Source organism: Zeus faber, assembly GCF_960531495.2.
Source record: "Zeus faber genome assembly, chromosome: 4".
NCBI lineage: Eukaryota > Metazoa > Chordata > Actinopteri > Zeiformes > Zeidae > Zeus > Zeus faber.
The window spans coordinates 18,045,458-18,070,457 of NC_137191.1; the positions used below are offsets into that span (position 1 = coordinate 18,045,458).

The 25,000-nt window shown below is 42.8% G+C and overlaps 1 protein-coding gene across 1 annotated transcript in view; it reads left to right on the forward strand.

Moving 5' to 3' along the window:
* The window catches only part of inpp4b (inositol polyphosphate-4-phosphatase type II B), a gene marked incomplete at its 5' end in the record, with an annotated part of 143,559 nt that overhangs the window by 22,506 nt on the left and 96,053 nt on the right, over positions 1–25,000 (forward strand). The window contains one exon of the mRNA XM_079999460.1: positions 1,794–1,910. Within this exon, the coding sequence (XP_079855586.1) occupies positions 1,794–1,910 (117 nt within the window). The remainder of the gene's footprint in view (positions 1–1,793; positions 1,911–25,000) is intronic.

Here is a 25,000-nt window from a genome sequence, read left to right on the forward strand (position 1 = left end):
ATTCACTGGGCTAATTTGCATTTCCATATTGTCATGTAGGCATGGTGTGGTTTGAGCAGCCACACCTGACCTGGGTCGAGGTAATTGGGGGGCCAGCATCAGAGTGGCTGTATACCTGTTGCCCGTTGGTTGGTGTAATGAGCAACAGGTAAAGCCCCCATCCCCACACACACTCAGGAGAGGAGCCCTGTCATGCCACATGTCTATCTGCTGATGGGCTTATTCCAACTAGCCCTCTCTCTACAATAAACTGGGGTGTCCACAACCCTGTTGTAGACACCCCTGTGTCTGTGCCGAAGGGGCCCTGAATACACCACTTGCGTGGCGTGTGGCAGGCAAAACTGCCACACATATAAAAAACAGCGTTTCTAATATGATATATTGGAATGAGAGACTAAAAACGATATTGTGGCATAAGGCCTGTGAATTTGCAAAGACTGGCGTGGGCAACAAGAACCCAGCATAAGATCATAAGAGATAAGATTCAGATTTAAATGTGCTAACGAGATAACAAGATTCTGAAGAAATTGCATTCACTTCAGACATAATTGCAGAACATAATCTAGATGGGGATTTCCATGCAGGGGCTAATCTTATTAGGAAAACTACCAAGAGGCCAAACAACAAACACATAGTGCTGCTCCACTGTGCGGTAGACGAGCCACACCACACATACTGTCGTGCTGGATGTTGGAAAGGAAAAATGTTCTTTTATAATTAGAACAACTGGTCCCTTCACTATAATTCACGTAGGCACTATTAATCGGAAAAAAAAACTGTCGGAAAATGTTTATGGTTAGTGGGTCTGTGGTCTGATAAACGATAATATCTTTTTGGGTCTGTTTTGATCCCAAATGAGATGTTGAGTACAGAGCAAGCAAAACCCCAGTGCACAGTAGGTACTTGTTGAAATTGTGGGGGTGCCATTACCATTTCATGGGGCTGTCCTACTTTTACTCCGTTGAATTCACATTGAAGAACAACGCCACATTTCAAAACAACACTGATCTGGAACAGTCTGTTCAGTAGTCTGGAATAACTGTTCTCTGGACTCCTATGAACCAAACAAATTACTGTATATTTTAGGACTCCCCTTACAGTTTTTTAGAACCGACACGGAGTGAAATTCCCAACTTTAATGAAACGAGATGCTGTGACCGGCCTTGTGTAGTGCAAAACACAAGTCCTTTCATTGGTGGTAAAGAAGACTTCTGGGAGTAAATCCAAGACCGTGTGTGTTTGACATTGAGGCTACGTGACTCTCAGGTAAAGAAGAATTTTGTGTTTATCCCAGGTACCCGTACTAATTTGACCAGCAGGTATCTTGCGACCATGCCAATGTCAACACCCACAGTCAACACCGCTAGAGCCCCTGGCCTCGCACTGCCTTTGAAAGGCTCCCGTCATGACAGAGCCCCCGATCTGAGCTCTATCTCACCCCCTTTCTGTGCCCCTTGGGAGGAGGATAGGGTGGGAGAGGACGGGGGAGAAAAGCCACGAAGGGGAGACCAGACGGAGCCCAGTAGTTGGCTCATTCCCTCGTTCTCCCATCCCCTCCCTTTTACTCCCTTAACTCCCCCTCTGGCTTGTGTCAGACTGTTGATCGTAAACTCACACAAACCTATAGAAAGACAGGCACGCAAACATTCACTGTAAATGCGGGTCAACACACACACACACGCACACGCGCATTCACACACACACACACACACACACACACACACACACACACACACACACACACACACACACTCAAGTAACAGTCTTTCTATATTGTCCCCTATCTCTGACAGGCCAACAGAGACCCGCTGTTTCTGACGGGGGTGACCTTCCCTCCAGAGTACCCTGCTGGCGCAGAGACCCTGGTCAAGCTGACGGTCTATGATGTAAAGGACAAGAGCTGCGAATCTGTGAGTACATTTGGGTTTTTCCTACTTTTGTTGCTGTGCATACGCATGTGTCTGCATGTTGATAATGAAGGAGGAAGCGAGGGGGAGATAAAGAGAGAGATGGAAGCTGATTGGAAGGCGTCTTTTTGCGCGTCCTTGAATTTGTGATTCTGTTTTTGCAGCGCTCAGCTTCAGCCTTTATAGGAGGATGAAACAGAGAAGCTGTGAGAACACTGTGGCAGATTCTCATTATCTCTAAACTTATCCTACATGTTCTGAATGCACTTAGATGTTGGTGGTGAATTACAGCGTGATTTTCAGCCGTCGCGTATGCGTTGTCAGTCACAGACCCCGGCTTTGAGACTTTGAGGATTTGGGCGGGAAGGCTTCAATGAGCATCAGAGGCGTGCAGCTGGGCCTGTGGTGTTCCTCCCAAGGGAACGCTGGCCGGCAAGATCCGTGCAGATGGGAACTAGAGCCGAGGCATTAAATCCTGAAATGGCTATGCATTCCAATTCAGATGTTTTAGGTGGAATTGTAAAGATGTCAAACTGGGACCCTGCTGTGGGAGTATTGCTGATTTTTATTGAACATACTATTCACTCCACTGGGTGGCCAAGACCTTGAAAAGCAGAAATTACTAAGCTACAATCATCACGGGTTGTGGTGGACTCTGGTATGGAGTTTATCAATGATAATGTTAAACATTTTTATCTTTCACTCTCATGGAATGAATGTTTAAAACAAGTGCCATTGCAGTATTCAAAACTCAGAAATCCCCACTGAATTCCCACAAACATTGAACTATGCAAATATTGTGCACTCTACCTACATTGTAATTGAAAATCCTCATAATGATGTATATATACACACTTTATACACACTTTTGTGCTATTGCCAAAGTTAGCTTTTTTAATTTTGTTTTAGTGCAGTAGTGGATAACAAAATCCCTAGTGAAGCTAAGCTGGAAAGGCAGCAAAGTATTCCAAAGTCGGAATACATGCAGAAATGTTAAAACGCCCATGTGAGAATAATGGGCTGAATTGAACGCTTCTCTCTCGGTTTGTGTCTTACTGTCTCTGTCTCCCTCCTCCCTCCGGCTTTCCCTCTTTGAGTGAGATTTCTGAGTAGCACCTGTCGTTCTGTCAAGAGCATCTTTGATACAGAACACTATGTGTCACTCAGCCTTGACTTTGGGCGCTTAGGGCTGAACCGTCAGCCTTCTCACAGGACAGATCCCTGGGTGCCTTTCAGCCTGTTCACCCCCAATTTCTTATCTTACTAGCCTGCCAACGGGGTTCAAATGCGGGAACTTTCTCCAGTGATGAGTGGGATCTTGACTCTTTCAAACATTTCAAGAGAAATCTTCAGAATTCCTCCTCCATTTCTCCTATTAGACCTCAAACAGTGGCTGGCTCTTTCTTCTCCCTCTCTCTCTCTCTCCTCAGGCACCAGCGCTGGCATGCTGCGGTTAGCATTCAGATTTTAGGCTCCACACGGCGAGGCACAACTCGCTTGTCTGGGTCTCATTAGCGAGTCTATAAGTGACACAGGCATGACCCTGAACACGAGCTGACACAATGCATCACCCCACGGCCGTCCAAGTGGTTAAACAGGGACGTCTCAGTCGAGCGCCAGTCAAGTTTTTTAATGTTGCCTTTTTAGAAAGAGCGAATGAGGGCAATTTCCTTTGTGCGGTGCGTCATTGTGTACCGTTGTGGGGGAGTGTGTACGCATGTGTGTGTTGGTGCCAAAATCAGTAGTCAGGGGTTCCACACATCAGTCTTGATAACAGAGAAAGAGAAGCTGTGCCATCAGCCGATCCTCCCCAGCGGTTCCCTGGCTGCTACTGTAGACCGTACCCCCAAGCTTTTAATAGCAAAAGAAAATGCTGTTTTCTAGTTTTCATCCAGCCTGCCCCTGCCTTCGCGCAAGGTCTTTGCAACAGGAGAGGGCGGGAGCCAAGGGAGCGGGGTTTATTGATGACTACCTTAACGTTCTTAGAGGGCCAAAAGATCTCATACTAGGATGATTTCCCTCTCGCCCAGGGTATTACTGCTCTCGCTGCTCCGGTCATTAATGTTTGAGGAGACAGCGAGAACCGAAAGAGTGGCGGCGGAGCAGTGGGAGAAAGTGCGGAACAAGGTAACCGCAGATGTCAGATATCTAAGGTGCGAGGGAACCGGCCTCGAGGCCTTCCGACTCAAACAAAGGCGGGAAAGTCGCACCGTGTTACATTTCGCGATTCGACTCTGGAAGATTGTCTGTTCATTTCCTATTGTGATCCTTAAACGGCGTGATGTTTCGTCACGCCTCCACAGCACAAAACAAAAAGAGGGATTTAATGAGGTGATTCAAAATCAATACAGCGACCCTGTCAATGGCGTGCTCTGTCCAACGCTGCCTCTTCACATAGAGAGGTAAATTCAATTCCTAGTCATAGATATAAACGTTTGTGCCTCTTTGAGCTAATATTACCATCCATATATTATTTAAGCGACCGGATATCCAAGGAAGGCCTCTCCCTGTGGGAAGGGGAGGAAGCGTAGATGCATCGAGCGGGGGATGTGGAGGGAGATCAAAGCACATGTGCATGTGCAGGTGCAGGTTTTGTCTGGTTCACTTACAACGCTGTGAAGATGCTCAACTGCCGTTAATGGCGGAGCAAGGACTTTGTTGACGGTTCAAACATATTACCAAGTGTCCTTATGGCGTAAAGAGAGTGGAGCGCTGCCTCTGGAAGAGCTCCTTCTCTCCAATCACATGTTGCGTTTAGACGTTCATCTCCTCTCTCCGCGCGCTTGGATCAACAAATGAAACTGTCTCTCACAGGTCTGCGTCACTGTCCCTGAGCAAGGTGGAAAACGGAAATGTCCAGTCGTTTCCATGAAACCGCCATGAAATGCATTTAATCACATATACCAGGGAACACTGGGGTTCACTGTGCAACAGTGGTACTAATTCCTGTCTGCAGTACACAAACATACCACCAGATTAAGCTGAGGGATAGGGTTTTCGTTCTTGAGTAAGAAATCAGACTGGATACTCTGTGGACTTGACTTGGACAGTGCAGACTCCTAATGTTAAGTCTGGTTGAGCTCAAAAACCAAAAAATATTTAAATATTTTTAAAATGAATAATAGCATAATTCAAGATTTATTTATTTTTCAAATTAGTAATGTGTCTGAAACAATGTGTATAATCCACACCATAATTGATCCTGTATGCAAAACAATGCTATTTATATCCAATACTAAAAACATTTATGTCAAAGGTTTAAGTTGTATTCATGGACCTTTTGAAGCCGAAAGACTTGATAAGGAAGGCTCCAGAATGTGACCAATCACTTTTTGAGACCTTAGACTGGGTGTTACAGAAAATGAAAATAATGTGCAGCACTGCAAGTGGCAAATATAGGCACCCACGCATTTGTGTCTCTCGTAACATAAAAAAACCCATGAAATTCATTGATTTCAAATTGTTCCCCCTAGCTGTGCATGTGTGATGAGAGAGAGAGAGAGAGAGAGAGAGCGAGAGAGGGGGAAAAAAAGCTGTGGAGACGGGAAGCTGAAGCACGGCTGTCGTCATGACAATGCACACAACGCTACGCGAGCCCTCCTTCCCGGAGCCAAAAAGGTGTTTGATAGGCGCAAAGATCAAACAAGATCCCTGTTGCATTAGAGTGCTGTGTTTTCTCCCTCAAAAATGAAACCCACAATCGATTTCAAAACAAGGACGCACGTTTAAAAAAATGAAAGTGCAGCAATAATAAGACAAGTAATAAGATAAGACAGAGATAACACTTTATTAATCCCCGGGCAGAAATTCAGGAAATCAATAATGGATTAAAAAAAAAAAATCAATAACCGATTTTGACGAGTAATTACTTGTCGGCAAAATTACAAGACAAAAATGTTTTGTGCTTGAGAAGACTCCACTTCAACGCTGCTCAGTTTTTTCTTGATTAATAGCGCAGCTGCACCAAAGCTGAAGGTATTTTTAAAGACACCCAATTTAATATCGGGGGCCAGTAAGCTTTTTTTTTTGATTAAGTGCCAATAATTACATAACGTTTTAACTTGTGTTCTGTATATAGATTACACATTATAGAGTACGTTATCGCGTCACCTTCTTTTGGACGGAAGGGATTCTGATACTCTGTGTTATTGTCTTCAGCTTGATCACAACAACTATTAATTCAGGAGTAAGAGATTGAGAGATGCCATTGTCCACCAAGAACATGTTGCCATTGCACTGCACATTGGCATTCAATCTCTCTCCGTCGCCTGTGTTGTTTAAGGCGAAGGTTGCTTTGTAATGATCCTACAGATTCCATTATTTCGCAATCTCCCTTATTTGAAGGACATTTGACGCAGGTCAAATTCACAGGTGAGGCAATGTGAGCGGCGACTGTCTACGATGAATGGTTGCTCCAATTACGAACTGCTGAGCGGTGGAGAATCGCGGCCCACAGCCATCCTGCCCTGTCAATAGTCATGATGGGTAAATAGGCAGGGGCCCGGTGAAAACGAGAGAAGCAGACAGGCAGAGAACCAGCACTGGTTGAGAGAGACAGATGGTTCATTCACACACGCACGCACGCACGCACGCACGCATGCATGCATGCACACAGACGCACACAAACACACACACACACACACACACACACACACACACACACACACACACACACACACACACACACACACACACCAAGCAGTCTTATAGATATCCAAGAGACAAGGTCTTGCTGGTGATTGGATGGACAGCTGTGTCATGATAAGCAATAAGAGCAGCAGTCCCCTGATAAGGACCGGCTGTCTGATGGCTACTTGGGTTTTTCTCACCGTGACGTCAATGTCAGTCAATGTCACAAGTAGCGGAAAGTGCAAATTGCAAAAGTATTGCACCTTAGTGGTTGTAAATCGGCAATGTCTAAATAATGCACTTTTCACACCAAAATTTACAAGTTGACCAGGGTTTTTTTTTTAAATAGACGATTGACACCTTTCCCGCTTCCAGGAGAAATCCAACGTCCCGAGCGCGCCGGAAAAAGGGTGTGTCTTGGTTCCAGCGTGATTGGGAATAAAACAGTAGAGGGGACAGCAACTTAAGCAAACAATGACATAAAAATGTAAAACTTCGAAAAAAAAACGAAACTATTCTGAGCCCTTCAAGATAATCGGATCGTTCATGAACGACCCAACACGACAGTAGCAGCAGCGTGGAGAATCCATGCTGCTAATGCACACCCGCGCACGGATCCTCCACGCTGCCGCTGTGCGCAGTGGCGGCGGGGAGCGGGGCCCGACGGGGAGTGTGGGTGTTCTCCGCTGTGGTCCCCACTCACAACATTTCACTGTCCACATGCGGAAAAGGGTCAAAAACTTCTAATTTGGGATTTGAAATGGGATACGAAATGATGGAATGATACACAGATATTCCTGTCTATTTATGCGTCAGCGTCCGGAACTTCAACGCGCGGGTAAAGGGGCCAAAATGAGCAGGTTGACCCGGGTGTCCTGTTGACATTGGAGCCGAATGGAGGCGGAGCCGATTAAAACCCGGGTCTATTGCCCGGTCATTTGGCGTGGGACTGAGGCCCAGGTTTTCATTTCACACTGATGACAAATGACGATTGTTAGCGGGTGTTAGAGAGTTGCGTTGTATTGACCTTTAGTACACAAAACTTTCTGAGCTATGCAGTGTGTGCACAGGGCTTATGGTTCATTGTGGTGAAAGGAGTCCTCTATTTTGGATTATTTAACCTCATATTTTCAGAATTTTGGTCAGCCTCTATAAACCTTAATAAATATTGTCGTTAAAACATTTAATGTTTGATACTTTTTCTAGCCGCCACTTCATAGGAAACAGCCATTCACTGTATTTGTGTTACTGTATATGCTCCTGTATGTGCTGTTTATATTGTTGGCGGCGGGGTCCACCTCGCCAAGAATGCTAAAACCGAGCACATGCAAGAAGTGAAAGGCTGCCGTGGTGAATTTGATAAAGCAGCGTAGCGAGCTATGGTCAGTATATGTGTCGATTTGGATGAACATTTACATTAAAAAAACAGCACTCTCTTCATTTAAATCCCTTTGCGAGAAAATAGACCCGGCGGACGAGAGTTTTCCCTTGAATCGTTAATAACAATTTGACAAGGTTTTTTTCCGAACATTCGGTGAAAAGAAAAACTTGTCTCTCATTGTGTTGCTGGAGGATTGACATCAGAGAGAAGCGAGCAATGAAATGTGAATGCTGAGTAATAGCTGTGGCAGTTTCACCTACCACGCACCACCCAAGTGGCATTTCAAGGACCTCCGGCGCAGAGACACAGAAGACAGGGTTGTAGACACCCCAGTTTATTGTAGAGAGTGGGCTAGTTGAGCAGATAGACGTGTGTCATGACACTGGCTCCTCTCCTGAGTGTGTGTGGGGATGAGGGCTTTACCTGTTGTTCATTAGACCAACCAACGAGCAACAGGTATGCAGCCACTCTGATCCCCAACACCTACATCCAGGTCAGGTGTGGCTGCTCAAACCACCCCATCCATCCCCACACCGCAATAATCTGCTGTATTAGGTATATAAATATTTTTTAGACCCATGCCAGATGAGCCATTTTTTTGTTTTGGCTGAAGATGGAGCCTACAAATCAAGCGTACCTTTAAAATTGAACCCATGGCTTTTATATTATTTTATTATAGATTTTGAATATGTTTTATGGCAGGCCTCCAAGACCTGAATGGGATTTGCCTTTCCCAGAATTTGACATTGTCATAAATTAAAGTGCTCCTTCAACATGAAGTAAAGATAGGAGGAGCCTGCCCTTTAAAGCTTTGAAACTTCCCCCGTCTGCCTTCTTTTATTAACGGGAAAAATCCTGTTAAATTTAGCACACTTGTAAAAGCGTTGGTGCCAGACACTCGACAATTGACAGTAAATGAAATGGTGCCTGCTCTTTGAGAATGGACATTTTGAAACACACATTTATTTTTATAGGCGTATTAAGTGCTGGCCCCACCCTTTCAGTTTAGCGTGACATGAACGGCCTGTTTAACACAGCAGCACGTCACACCCAAGTCATGTGTTGGAAAACATCTCACACTTTCTTCCGAGATGCGTTTGAAGAGCCTTTGAATTATGACTCACTGAACACACATCTTAAATGTGTGAAGCCATATTTTGGAAAGCTGTCAAAAATTAGATTTTTATCTTATTACATTTTTCTTTCCCCCGCATTGCTTTCCACACGGTGTTGACGTGCGCATCAGCAGAATGACTCACTCCGCCACAGATTTAAGAATATATTAGGAATATGTGCACTGCAAGTTTTGTCGGGTATATGTCGTCAGTCGTGAAAACGGCTGTTGCTGTAGCGGCAGACGCTCAAGTAAATAAACTGTGTAAATTCTGAACAAAGAGGCTAATTACTTTAGAAACTGCTGAGCACTCAGAGATGTGTTCGCTGCCCCAAGGAGATAAAGAAAACATTTACATTGAAATATACTGCTCATCAGATATGTAAGATGATTTATTTTGGTGTGTCAAACACCATAAAAGGATATCAGTGGTGGAAGAAGTATTCAGAGCTTTTACTGGAGTAAATCTACAAATGCCCTGACACAAATTTGCTCGAGTAAAAGTGAATCTAGTTATAGTCTCGTATTATAGGCTCTGTTATATCATGGCATTGGATTTATCAAGTACTTCTATTAAGTAGTACTTTCTAAAGTAGAAATATGAATGTGGTACTTTCATTCATATTTCTACGTTAGTAAGTCCTACTTAAGTATAGAAGTACTTGATATATCCAATGCCATGATATAACGGAGCCTATAAAACGAGACTACACAATCTGATTGGTTCAGTGGATTGATTCTGGATTGCTTTTGATATATATAAATATAAATCCTGTTTAAAACACATACTGTGTGATGTATAAATGTAGTAGATCGCGTATAAAGTATAGATATTTGCTTTAAAATGCACTGAAATAAAAGTTTACCCAAGTATTTTAATACTAAATATACTATGAATGTACTTCAACATGTACTTAACTTTCCACCACTGCAGGATATTCACATGAATACAAATAGAATAGAAAAACCGAAATGCTAAAAAAAACGCTTTCAAACATTTTTTAAGGTGTGATCATTTTTCAAATTCTGAGTAGAAGTTCAAAAAAGGAAATTAGCTCTCATGTTGCAAGGTCAAAATTGCCAATCAAATTTTTCCAATGTATTACGTCACGACAGAATAGCAGCTCCAGCAGAACAAGTTTCACTCTGAACGTGAGAACTGTTCGTAGTGACGAAAGTTTCGTCGTTTTTTGAGATTTGGTTCTTGACGACTCACTCGGTAAAAAGAGTCATTGGATTTTTCCGATTCTATGTTTATTTGATCCAGTTGGTGTAATGCACGGTGAGCCAGAGAGGAGCTCCTGAATGATGAATGAGAGTCAGAAGATTCTGCTTGGCTCTGAGTTGTGAATGGAATCCTCACAAGAATCTTTTATTTAATCCTCAGTAATTGTTTTCAGTTTGTGAATCGACTCGTTCATCCACTCTTGCCGGAGTGACTCCCGACTCCTAAGTCAATTAAAGATTTGTTTGCTACGAACAAATTGTTTGCAAAGGATCATATCACTGTAAAAAGTGTGGCATGAAAGAAAAAAGGCTGGGATACACCGGTATAGAAAGCATATTTGGTCATTAGATGTCAATTTGGCATTAGAATTCTGTTGCCGTGCATTCAGAGATCTCTGTGTTTCTGAACAGTTCCCTGCCACCGTGCAGGAACACACATAATCCTATCCCAACCTCCTTTGCGTCTGCCAGCGTCGATTACAGCCACATTACTTTTATTTGAGCATTTATCAAATGTGACTCCAACCGACGAACCCTAGCGGCGCCAAGCTGGGCTCCGCCCTTTCTATCAGCGCAGGTTCACTCTCACCTGCAATAGCAGATTACCACACAAATAAATTATTGGGTCAGCGGTGAATTAGACGCTTGGTTGCATGTAAGCTTTTTTCTCACCGGGAAAAGTAGCTTAGTGTGAGATAGATTGTATTATTATTTTTTTCTGAGAGCGTAAAGTACTTGAGAAAATCTCCTTTTCTGTCTGGATCTCCTGTGGGTTTCTGCAGTGCAATGGTTTCCTTTGAGAGACAGTGGTGGAAAGTGCTGATGGTTGGCCGTGTGTGTGTGTGTGTGTGTGTGTGTGTGTGTGTGTGTGTGTGTGTGTGTGTGTGTGTGTGTGTGGGTGTGCATTGCTATTTTCCATGGCTACCTCAACCACTGATGAGCTTGCCAGCTGAGATGGGGTCTTGCACAGTGTGTGAATGTTTAATGTGTATATACAGTGTGTGTATGTGTGTGTGTGTGTGTGTGTGTGTGTGTGTGTGTGTGTGTGTTTGTGTGTTTGTGTGTTTGTATGTGAGTGTGTGTGTGTGGGTGTGTGGGTGTGTGTGTGTGTGTGTGTTTGTGAATTGCTGAATGTCAAGCAGTGTGTGTGTGTGTGTGTGTGTGTGTGTGTATGCGTGTGTGTGCATGCGCTTGTATATGTGAATTGCTGAATGTCAAGCGGTGTGTGTGAGCGTGTGTTTTAGTGATTTAATATAGTGTGTGTAATTGTGTGTGCATGCATACAATTGAGCCATGCCATGTGCATATATTTCTTAACCTTTCCTCAAAAAGGACTGGCTTTGTTTTTGACAGAATCCGGCACCATTATTTCCTCACACACCTGCCTTAAAAGCTTGAACGTACACGGGGCACAAGGGGCCTTGTTGTCGCTTGTCGTTACTTTAGGTTAGTGCAGATGGAATTCTATGATAATCAGAAATACAACATAATTTCCTCTCTGTACAACTAAAGATGCTGGGAAGCCATTAAACATCTGAAGAGTCAATTTTCCTCCCAGGGAAATACAAACATATTTGTTTTGATCTTATCTGCTTCTGAAAGAAAGAAGAGGCGGAGGCAGAAGAATCTTATGTTCTATTCATGAGTCGTGCAGAACAACAACAACAAAAAAAAGGCATTTTCTGAATTTATTTATCCGGTGTCTCACAGCCACCAAGGACAAATTCTATTTTCACATACTTTAAGTATTATATTCAGTTCAAAAGCCTCTCGTGTTGATATTGTTCCACATCAACTGGAAAATGTGTAGTTTAGGCAACTAATGTGACTGCAGTGTACAGAGGAACAGAAATAGCTGGCGGCCATCGCAGCTCACCCACTGTGGCCAGCATCTTGTTTGCAAATTCCAGGTGATTCAAGAGGCCTAAATGTGCAGATTCCGGACAGAGCCAGCAGCCGAATATCCCAGGTCGCCCTGGCATAGGGTCTCGGTCAGGAAACCCCATTTAAAAACTCCTACACAAACAGAGAGCAAGGGAATAGTGGGAGATGTTAAATCGATAAAGTGCACTTGCTTGTAGCCTTTGGAGACACACACACACACACACACAACCACACACATCCCACATACATGGAAGCTCACAGAGGCCAACAAACACACACACACTCACACACACACACACACACACACACACACACACACACACACACACAGACACACACACACAATGGATTCGAGCAGAGAGGGGGTGTTTACGAGCTTGTTACGCTTTAACATTTCAAACAATTCTTCTTTCAATGTCATGGATCTGAGATTGCCCCCGACAGATCAAACCACGTGGTCAATCTTGATGGAGAAGAAATGAAAATGGAGGAGATTCTTGTTTCGCCTGTGTACGACACTAGTAGTGACTGCTATCGGTCTCATTGTGTTTATAGGTGAATTGTGAATGAATTATCTTCAAGAAAGGGAAAACCTTGCAACAGCACAAACAGTACAATGTTTATCTAGGTGTGTATATGTGTATGCGTGTGTATATGTGTATGTATGTGTATAGAGCGGCCCGCCATGCGTCTCCGCCATGCCGGGCAGCTCTGTGCCCCCCTCCGTGCCCCTAGGCAGTCCCCGGCCGCCAAGCATGCGGACTACAGAACAGAGGGCAGCAGACGCCCCCCCCCCTCCTTAACATATTTTCAAAGCTGAGTTTGATCTATAGATAGTAGATCAATGTTAAACTGTCGAGGGGAATATTCCCGTTAGATTACATGGGGAAACACAGTTCATTTACCGAGACGCTGAACATCACGAACGCCGATCGATTGTATCCTTTACAGCGACCATCCATTCCTTCCTATTCCATGTGATGTGAAGTCACAATGTGAAACCATTTTGATGGAGTTCAACCTTTAAATCTTAAGTGTTTTACACACACACACACCTGGATACATCACTGGTAACCCGGGAAGGGTCACAAGACTAGGAGGAACGCCTAACCAGCCCCGGCACGATGGGACCTACAAAGCCTTTATACATACGACCCGCCGCAGCAAAACATGATTTGTCGCGCATTTCTAAAATCGCCACAAGCCGCCAAATAAGTTGAAAAAAACCTTTCGAGAAGGAAAATTTGATTTTTCCAGACTCGTGTTCCTTTTTGGGTTTTTTTTAACAACAACAACGGCAAACACAGTTCACTTACAGAGACGCTGAACAGAACGAACGCCGATCAATCATTTCCTTTAAAGTGACCGTCCGGGTGTAAATCATTCCTCCATATTCCATGTGACGTGAAGTCACAATGTGAAACCGTTTTGATAGAGTTCAGCCTTTAAATCTTAAGTGGACCTGGATACATTACTGGTAACCCACAACGAAGAAAAGCTGACGTCACTTCCTTTAACAGATGATTAAAGCGCAAAAAGAGGAGCCTTTGGTTTCACTTGTCTGTGAAAACTTTCATCTCTGTGTTGTTATGGATTATGTGAAGCGGATGGCGGAAACTCTAAATCATATTGCGGACCTTAATCTGACCCGTGCGATAGATCCAAGTCAGTGCAAGCAGCGCGTACTGGACTTTATTTTCCGCGACAATAGTTAGTTCTCTGACAGCGATGCTGAATCGGATTTGGCCATTATCCCGGACTCGGAGAACATTTCAAACAGCGGATATCAACCTGTATCTGACGATGAAACTGGATATTTTCAAGAACCACCGGAGGAGAACGACGGTATGGCCGTTGTTGTTACAACGGAAGAAGTTCATGATGTCACGTGAGGTTGGTGATGCAGATTATGAACAAGTAGCAATGGACAAGATTCTCAAGTTTACCTGCAAATGCAGCCACGGGCAAAAAGAAAATGAAAAGAGGCAGCCCCAAACAGGCTCTCAGCGTGAAGCTGGGGTAGGGTTGGGGTTAGCCCACATAATAACTGCAAGAACTTTGAAGATATTTGGCAGATGCACTTTTATATTTTAAATGACACGCCGAGGTTGATATACAAAGACCAATATTATTGACAGACTGTGCATTTTGTTGTGTTGTCCGCACTTTTAAACTCCTAAATAATTCCACTTTTATAAAACATTTATATTCTTACTGTTAAATAAAAGCTTTTTTAAAAACAAAGATGTTGTGTGTCAATGACACTGCTCAACCTCCCCTATAAACATAAGAACAATGCAGAGATGAAAAGTGACTGATAAACGTCTCACACAACCTTAAGGCCAGACATTTCGAGCCGGCGTGAGTATTCCCATTGCATGTTCTGTGCCTCAGGTTAAGATGTTGAACACGGGGGCACTGAGCAGCAGAGTCTGTGGGTATCAATTTTGTCTGTTTGGCTTCTCCATTGATCTCTGTAATTCTCCCTTGCTCTTCAAACGGAGTAAAGTTTTTTTGATTTGGGCTGTTTACTTTCACACCTCGCTGAAGAGGAAAGCTATCAAACATTTCAGGCATGAACTAGCACCTTGTAGCGCTGTAATGTAGTGTTCTGATGTGTGGGTGCGTGAGTGTGTGTGTGTGTGTGTGTGTGTGTGTGTGTGTGTGTGTGTGTGTGTGTGTGTGTGTGTGTGTGTGTGTGTGTGTGTAAGTGTGTGTGTGTGTGTATGTGTGTGTGTGTGTGTGTGTGTCAGGGTGGGATTGCCTCTAGCCTTTCAGGCCTGAGGGGGAGCTAGCAGCTTCATGCTGTTACACGAAGACCGGGGGAGTCTGAACACGCGTTTCCTCCGTTATCTATTCGGGCCGTAGCATGAACTCTACAAACTCCATAACCCTCTATAACTCTCTAAATGGAAAATAAACGTCATCTTAGTGGTGTTCTTGTAGTTAAAAGTGGCTGTAGCAGTTCTCCTGCCACACACCACCTGAGTGGCTTTTCTTGGGGCTTGCGAAACAGAGACACAGGCAATGAGGGTTAATTGGCAAGCTGTAACAAGCCGGGAGCAGATGGAATGGTGTCATGACAAAAGCTTGCCCTCAATGTCTGCAAGGCTCAACAGTAACGGTTGCCCAGTTGCCCTCGGCAATCAGACTGAATCAATTGGCAACCATTTCATGGCATCTGGTTGCTCCTTTGGCAACCACTTTTAAACATAAAAAATAGGGAGAGCAAAATGTGTACCCCAAAATAAATATATTTGTTGCATTAGTGATATTTAAATCTGAGTTGGTGCAAGCTACAGGACAGCTCAGGCATGCAGGATCGGGTTGAATCAGATTTGGCTGTTCAAAACGAAGATCCGACTATTTGTTCCTTTCTTTTCCAGTTCAGCGTCACACTTAACCCCTATATCAGCTTAGATGAGTCTCATGCATTACCTGTGAGACTAACTTTTTAACGTCTTTCTTCGTCATCTGTGATGTGATGATCACAGATTTCCTCACAGTCAGAGAAAGTAAAATTGTGCCTCCTGCTCATAGTTCAGTTGTAAAATCCCAGCACACCACAAAGTATCTCTTTTTTGGGAGTTTTTCACAGAACGCCATCCGCAGAACATCATCCGCAATCTATTAACTAGTAGTCTCATTCTCTGATATTACATTACAACCGAGACACGGCTCTAGTCTCCGGTTGAAAGCGCTCCAAAGCAGGAAGCGATGCTGCATTCAAGGGCTCTGAAAATTGTAATGCATGTTGGAAGGATGCGTTCATGGGAACTCTGAAAACCATCTGCTACCACCACAAGTATTTCAGACATGTTTTCACCATACATCTGTTTCCATCCATGTACAGCTAACTAAACAAAACTAAAAAATAAAACTTGGTGATTTAACATTTCAGTTACAACTAGACAGAAAAAAAGAAAACTAACTGAAACTATATTGTGCACTTACAAAATGAACTAAAATAAAATATAAATATCCAGGAAATGTCCTTTTTTTAGTCTTTGTCAGTTTGGTCTAATTTGTCAACAGCCGTTACAATACCAATTATTGTCTTTGTAGACAGCATTTATAATCAGCATGCCACAGACCTCATCTGGTAGAGAGCTACTTTTAAATGAAAAGATGCAAATTATAATTTACCATTGTTATAATGAGGGGAAAAACAGGACTGTTGCGATTCTATTTGTTTGTGTGGTGAACATATACTCCACATGTGGGTGTAAGAAAGAGACAGAGACACAGACAAGTGTGATCAGGCAAAGTCCGACCAGAGGCGTTAGTGTTATCACAGATATTCTCTGTCTTGACTTGTGTTTCTTCCCCTCTGAAGATTCAAATTCTGTAAAGTTTCAGATAAAACACTACCTACAAAGTTTTGTTTTGTTACTGTAATTAAGCTTTTAAACATTATTTTAATTCACATTTTCATTTTTAATCTGACGTATAACTGTATAGTATCTTTATTGCTCAAAATATAAGGTGGCTAAAAATGGCACCATGTTTGTAACGCACCGCAGACTTTAGGTACATTTGGTGGCTTTTGACTTTTTTTTTTCATTTCATTTGAAAGTGAAGAATCAGAGCTTCAAAACAAGGTGTCACATGTGCATCAAGCAAATATTTTTAAAGCTATGATTTGTTAATGACAAGGGTGTGGGAAACATTGTTACTGAGATAATCACCCTCAAAGTTTTCCCCACACTTGGCTTCATTCAGCCGGCTCCCAGAATGCAAATGGTTGGAGGACCAACAAAGCTGCATGGCTACTTGTCACATGACCACTTGACACCCTGCTGAATGGGGCAATCTCTTCATGTCTTGTGTTTTGAGGAAAAATTGAACAGCTTCATCGCCACACATCTTTTGTTTTTAAAAAGGCTTTTATTTAACAGTAAGAATATACATGTTTTCTAAAAGTGGAATTATTTAGGAGTTCAAAGTGCAGACAACACATCAAAATGTAGAGTCTATCAATAATATGAATCTCTGTATATCAGCCTCAGTGTGTTATTTAATATGTAAATGTGCGTATGCCAAATATCATTTGGCATACGCACATTTGGACATAACGGAGCTTGCTGGAATCTGGACTCCACGCCTCCAGAAGACACCTTGGCTGCAACCACACCAGGATCCTTGGCATCAAAGCTGGAAGACATGTAATATAATCTAAATCCAAAGATGTCATTTCTACATTTATTTGATTCACTATAACATTAGTTTAATCTTTATAGAATCATTACTTACAGTTTATGCACAAGACAGTGATGCAATACCCACCGAAAGTGCTGGTAATGCTTGATCAGTGGCAATGGTCTGAATTATGGGCTCAGATGTTCTTGCCTGTTGAAGCTTTGCACCAGCACTGTGCCATCCTCTTTACACACTAGCTGAGGGATGTTGATTGTCTGTACTGTGCTGTTTTGAACAGCTGCTGCAATTTCAGCAAGAGTGTTCACCCACGTCTTTCGGAAATGCTGCTTGATAGGTCCAAAGCACCAGTCTGGTGAAAACTTGGTGTGGCCTGCTATCGGGAAGTGTAGATCCATGCGATGGTGCAGCTTATGCAGTGTATGCCAACCACAGTACCACAGCATGAACTTGTTTATGTTCTGTCCACAACAGTTGTCACAGTGAAGGTCTACCTTGGTCTCCCCAAGACCGTAGTCTTGGAAGAAGTGGTGCAGGTATCTTATCACAGCATTGCTGCCTTTGCTGGATGACATACCTTTGTCCACCAAGTAGTTGACCTGCTGTGGTATTCTCTCAGAGCAGACACCAAAAAGGCCACACTTTCACTTTCAAGGAGTCAAGAAGTACATTGGGCCTGGCTGAAGGGGATCTGATGAATAATGAACCTAAAAAGAAAAATAAAGGCCTGAAGAAAAAATGAGAGCAACAGAAAATGTGCAAAAACAATGTTTGATCTGTCAGGTTTTGGAATGTATTGGGTGTGTGGAGTACTTAGCACCATTGACTGCCTTCCACCGACGAGTGTTAATAATTGATCAACCCATATTTATTTTCTGCTATAGCCTTTTGTCAACCCCTTTCATGCATCTCTCTTCATGTTGAATCGCCAAAGTTAACATCAACTTCTTTAGACCATGTACTAACCTGTTGAGCAAAGTCAAAACTGTAATGCATCTTGATGTGGTTGCTCACAGGCTGACAATTCTGCTCATAAAATTGCGAAAATACATCACATTTAGCAGGAAATATGCACATCAATATGTTAGCTAGAGATGTAGGCTTACAGCCTATAACAGGATGGCACCGTTGTGATAAAATGATTATTACCCGTGAATGAAGAGAAATGAAGCTCTGCAAATTTGTACACCGTCCACTGAGTACTGGGTCCACTGCCTCTTTCTTTTGGTTGCCGTTTTCTTGTTGTCTGAAGTCATTTCACTGCGTCTCCCATTGCAGAATAGCTGTCCCGTGATGAACATGTCTGTTTCCTGCTTTGTTAAGGCAGTTATCATGTAGCGTGATCCATAGATAAAATTAGGACCCAGTTTCTTTGTACATGATTCCTGGTCAAGCCAGCCATTTTCTTTTCGCCCCTGGCCACATTTGCATGTAAACTTGAGAATCTTGTCCATTGGTACTTGGTCATAATCTGCATCACCAACCTCAACGGACTTCATCACATCATCAACTTGTTCTGTTGTCATCAGTCTCCTACGGTGGTTCTTGAAAATATTCTGTTTCATCGTCCCATTCAGGTGGAAATCCGTTGTTTTAAATGTTCTCCAAGTCCGGGATAACACCATTATCAGATTCAGCATCACTGTTGGAGAACTGACTATCATCGTGGAAAATGAAGCCCAGTACGTGCTGCTTACACTGACTTGAAACTATCGCACTGATCAGATTAAGGTCCGCGATATGATTTAGAGCGTCCGCCACCCGCTTCTCGTAATCCATAACAACTCAGAGATGAAAGTTTTCACAGACAAGTAAAACCGAGAAATCCTCGTGTTGCGCTTTAACCATCTGTTTACGGAAGTGATGTCAGCTTTTTCTTCTTCGCGAGTGAAGTGAACTGTGTTTCCTCATGTGATCTAACAGGAATATTTAACCGTTTACAGTTTAACATTTATCTACAATTTATAATTCAACCTCGGGTTTGAAAATATGTTGAGAATTAAAAAAAAAACACAAAGGAACACGAATCTGGAAAAATCAAATGTTCCTTCTATTTAGGTTTTTTCCACATTATTTGGCGGCTCGTGGCGTGTTTTTCTGCGGTGGCTCATATTTTCAGTTTCGGCAACAAAAATCAGATGCCTGGTTGCCAGACTGACAACCACTTTTAAAGTCAGTGTTGAGCCGTGGTGTGTGTAGGGATGAGTGATTTAACGCATGGCTCATCGATAACTCTGATGAGCAACAGGTGCACAGCCACCCCTGATCCTGGGCCAAATTAACTGGACCTAAGAAAGGTGTGGCTGCTGACGTGACACCACTCCCACACCACGTGGCTCAGATCTTGTAGGTGACAAACAGGATGTTAGAGTTAAAGTAAGTCATCGGCGTGACGGTAGATACAGTGATATGGTGATAAAACACACCACTCTCACTATGTGCCTCTTCACACACTTTCTATCTTCATGGTCATCATGGCTTCCGTGTTTCAGTTTGTAGAGATACGTTTAGAAAGCGACAGGGCTCAGTTCTAAGCAGTAGCGATGATAGTACACAACGCATGTAGAATCGATCTACTGCTAGAACTGAAATTCCAGACTTTGCGTGGATGGTATAGGTTCGGTGAAAGATAATTTTTTTACATTAATATTGGAGGCGATTTGATAGAGTTTATGCGAATATAGTCTTTGTAGCTGCTGTTAACCCCTGTTTACAGACTGTGAGTGAAGGGTACTTTGATTCTTTGCACGTGTTCATCACCTACTGTGCAGCAGGGACCAACTATTAAAGTTTATGGGCCGATGTGAAGAAGAGTGGTGGCGGTGTGTGGTGCGAGTGTGTGTGTGTGTGTGTGTGTGCGCGTGTGGGTGTGTGTGTGTGTGTGTGTGTGTGTGTGTGTGTATGTGTGTGTGTGTGTGTGTGTGTGTGTGTGTGTGTGTGTGTGTGTGTGTGTGTGTGTTTTGGAGTGTGCTTACATCTTAACATCTCAGCCGAATTTGCCACTACCTAAAGGACCAATTTAAAGGACTGAATTGAGTCAGTTTACTGTTCAGCATGCACATTTTACTTTACCCCTCACCATTTCCTGGTGGGTAGCTCATATTCCTACATTTTTTTAATAGTGTCTCTATTATCAGGTTTTGGGAAATTTTAGCAATATGGTGAGGAACTGTGTTAAACACTGACACCTTTGTCTTTTCAACTGGAATTAACAAATACAAAATATGGCAAAATCTAGTAACTTTGACAAAAACACTAATACTGCTACTGCGACTAATAATACTAATACTGTAAATTTTAAGGTTCCTCACCATATTGCTTGAATTTTCCAAGAACCTTAGAATAGAGACAATAGTTTAAAAACAAATCCAAAAATGTGAGCCCTCACCATGAAAATGGTTGTGGGGTAATGTCAAATGTTTGCACTGACTAATAAACTGGTCACAACTCTTCTCCCGCAGCACTGGACACAGCGCTCATTTTTCTGTTTGCAGTCTGTGTGATAGGGCGGGAGGTGAGGGAGTGAGGTGGAGCAAGCGGATCAGTGATGGTCTGGCAGAAAGGGCCTGAAATGAAGGCTTTCCTGAAGGGGCAAGTGCAGGCATGTGGAGGAATGTCTGTGCAGGTGTGTGTGAAGCTCCTGTGCCTGTAGGAGTGTTTTTCCATTTTCCGTGCTCCCTGAATAGTTTGCCTTCGTTGACGGGGATAACAGATCGTCTCGCATTCAAAACTGTCCGGTGAGAACGAGAAATATTCATTCCACAATTTGCTAAACAGCTTCTCAGAAGCCTCTAGTACACATACACCACTCTTTAGATGGTCTTTTTGGGCTCGAATGCACTTGAAGGAATACTATTAAGAGTTATATTGGGACGGAGGAGTACCGCTCTCTCCTGGAACTCAATTTTCAGTGAGTATTTACCTTCATGACTGAAAAGCACCGTTCCTCATTCTCTAAAGGTGATTAAAAACAAAAGCAAGGTTTAGAACTGATAAAGCACAGTTCATCATCTGTACCCTATTGTGAGAATGGTTCTTGGAAAGCTTTACAATATGTATATAGTACAGTATATAGCATGTATGTAGTACAATAGTTCAAGAATATGTTACTACACACACATGAACGGGGGTCACCATCAGTAGTGGCAACTTGATTGATCTGTATTTTTCTATAACTTTTGTTGCTTTAGTTGTAATTTCTTTCCAGTCTGTTTCAGTGTAAATACATCTTATTCTTCGAATGTTATTGAATATCTCGCACAACAAAAACAAAAAGAAAAATACCCAGTACATCGCAGATATGTAATTGTAATAATAACAGGTTTTGAAGAGCGCCTCCTCGAATACCAATTTACAACAAATTTGATGCAGGTTCAAAACGCCAACATTCATTTATTGTGTGTTGTTCTTCAAAGTAGCTGTGGCCCTTTTTTTCTATTCAGATATTTTCTTTTTCTTTATTTTTTTTAAATCATGATTTACATCTGTCAAGATAATTATTAGCATTAAAATGTTTTTGCTGGAGCGGTGCAAGGATATGCTTATTAATTATACGGCCAGCAACCTTATTGCATTTGAAAGAGATTAAATGTTTCTCCCTGCTCTGAAAACCTGATCCAGAAGGCATTCATCCTGCCTCCGGCCTGCATTTGAACAACAAAGACTTTTTACTTCACGGAAAAGCGCCATTTAAAATGCCCTTGACCGAGAGTAAGTGTCCTTCACAACAAAGATCAGGAGAAATATACAAAGTGTGTGATAAGCGGTAACATTTCATGAAGGAAAATAAAGTACAATGTTGTTGTAAGTTATTTTAATTGATGAAGAAAATCACAATTTTTAAGGATAACATAAATAAAAAGAGAGTTTTCCTTTATCTTGCGGTTAATATTTTGACTGACAAATAAGCCCTGCAAACTCGGTTGGTTGAAGGAATCAAAGTAGTGCAAACAAATGTGACCTTCTTTAAAATGTCATCCTATTTTGATTATTTACCTTAGTGTGTATGCACACACATGTTTTCCCCTGCGTGACTCAGAAGTAGCAACAACGAGCCTCAAACCACTTTCACACTAACGAAGCATCTGCTTCACAGTTTATTTTTGATTGTGCAGACGATTAAAAATACACTCGGAGCCATACATTCTCCGGCCGCACCGTCCTTGTTGCCACGTCTTCCACTTCAAGTAATTGGAGATCAGGTTGTGTGTGTGTGTGTGTGTGTGTGTGTGTGTGTGTGTGTGTGTGTGTGTGTGTGTGTGGGTGTGTGTGTGTGTGTGTGTGTGTGTGTGAGTATTTATGTACCAGCGTGCTACCTGCTTCCTACTTGTGTGTGTATGTGCGTTGAGATATTGGTAGTGTGTGTCTGTTTGTGTGCGTGCTAGATCATGGTAGTGTGTGTGTGTGTGTGTGTGTGTGTGTGTGTGTGTGTGTGTGTGTGTGTGTGTGTGTGTGTGCACGTGCGCGGGAGATCATGGGTGTGTGTGTGTGTGTGTGTGTGTGTGTGTGTGTGTGTGTGTGTGTGCGGGAGATCATGGTAGAGTGTGTGTGTGTGTGTGTGTGTGTGTGTGTGTGTGTGTGTGTGTGTGTGTGTGTGTCTGTGTAAGGCAAGGGGGGTTCGGTGAAGCTAGTCCGTGAGTCCGTCGCTCGACTGACCTGTTTTTTGATAGATCAAACGCCGGGGAATGAGGTCGAGCTCCAGCTACAGAGGAAGGACAGGGCAGGGAGACGTGATGGGATCAGAAGTTAAACAACCGTGTGGCACAACATGTGCTCACCTCTGCCGGACACACACGCAGGCCGTGTTAGCGCTCGCACCGATGCGCAGCTCGACTTTCAAAAGTGCTCTCAAGCATCTGCAAGTCGTGGGTCTTAAAATGTTCTAGTCAAGGGTATCGTCGTGTCATACAAACACAGTTCCACCATTTTTATTTATTTTTTATTTTTTGGAATGAACTAGCCCAGTCTTTGGCAAATGATGGCCAACAGGCTAAATCTGGCCCCTTCCCCTCATTACTGTGGCCTAAATAAATTGGAAGACAAATGTAACATGCATATCCTACTGTATCAGAATCAGAAACGGTTTATTTGGCCACTTACATTTACAGTACATATACAAGGAATTTCTTCCGGTGAGGTTTGATGCCCTTCAGTACAGATCATAAACATACAAAATAAAAATAAAGGTAACAGTCCGGAAAATGGGGAATAAAAACAATTATAAAAGGAAATAGGATACAAATTTAAAAAAATGTATTCAAATGTGAAATATATACAAAAAGCCAAAAATATAAAAATGAAAATCTAAAGACATTTAAGATATACTATATAGATAATATGTATACAGATAATTTCAAGATTAAACATTTGGCTCAAATGGTTCCAAATAAGTTCAGAATAACAAATAACAAATTGTCAACAAAGGCTGTTTATTCAACCCAACTAATTGATGGCCAGTGAAATGTACTTCAATAACTGTTATGTCCATTGGTGGTCAGAATAAAATTTATGTCGCCGTATTATATATTCCCAATCACATTTTTGTAAAAATTAGTATCACCGTTGTCGCAAATGGGGTCTTATATCATCCCTTCATGTTCTTGCCCTCCATCTAATAGGCTTTGGGGAGAAAAAATGGCCCCAGTCCAAAATTAGTTGCCGACCTCTGCACTACACGTTCAAATTCATTCTGCTCACGTCCGTAATGTGCATAAATAAAGTAGGTGTGCGCGTGTGTTTGTGTTTGTGTGTGTGTGTGGCTGTGTGTGTGTGTGTCTTTGTGTCTCTTTGCACGGTGAAGATGCTTTGAGACGGTTTCCATCGCTTTGAGCCATGGTTAGGTTTTATGGAGTACTTAAGGTTTTTTTTTTTTTACTCCATGGCAACTTATGTGCCGGGCTTAGCGGGCTTGGTAAGTTCTGTAGAAACATCTCTTAGAGCAGTAAGCTCGACACCATTTTGTTGATACTTTAAATGCATTTCCTTTAGAATAAGCCACACATTTCATCCGCGCGGTTTGGGACCAAAGTAGGTCAGCGCGGCGTGTGCATGCACGTTTTCTTTCTTTTGGTCTCAATGCATATCTGTGTCTGATACAAAAAATTCTGATTCCGTCCGGTTTAAGCAAAGTGCTCCTCCACTCAGGCTCCTCTGGGCCTTGGAAGAGCGGTTGCAAAATGCATCCTCAGATGATAACAATAAAAAATTCACGAAAAACACTCCTCGCAACGTGCAAACACATCCGGCCCTCGCCTAAATCTAGATGAAGGACACTTCTGAAAGTCAGGGTAAACACTCGAGGTGTGAGAGCGCCTCGGTCGTTGGGAGACGAGACCGGAATTTGTTGTTTGTTTCGGGTTGAGCTGAAGCGCCGCGGCTTCGGTCTCCGGTCTCTTCGGTGGACGTCGATTAATTGGGAAATCCAACGCTTCGCCCCTCAGCTGCACTCCAACAGCTCATGACATCTGCACCTTGTAGTTCAGTGTGTGTGTGTGTGTGTGTGTGTGTGTGTGTGTGTGTGTGTGGTTGTGTTTGCGTGTCTATCCGTTTGGTATCTCAAGTCCTTGTGCACTTATCATTGGCTGCGCACAAGCGTGTGGGTGTGCGCATGGGTGTGAGTGTGTGTGTGTGTGTGTGTGTGCGGGCGCATGCGTGTGCGTGTGTGTGTGTGTGTGTGTGTGTGTGTGTGTGTGTGTGTGTGTG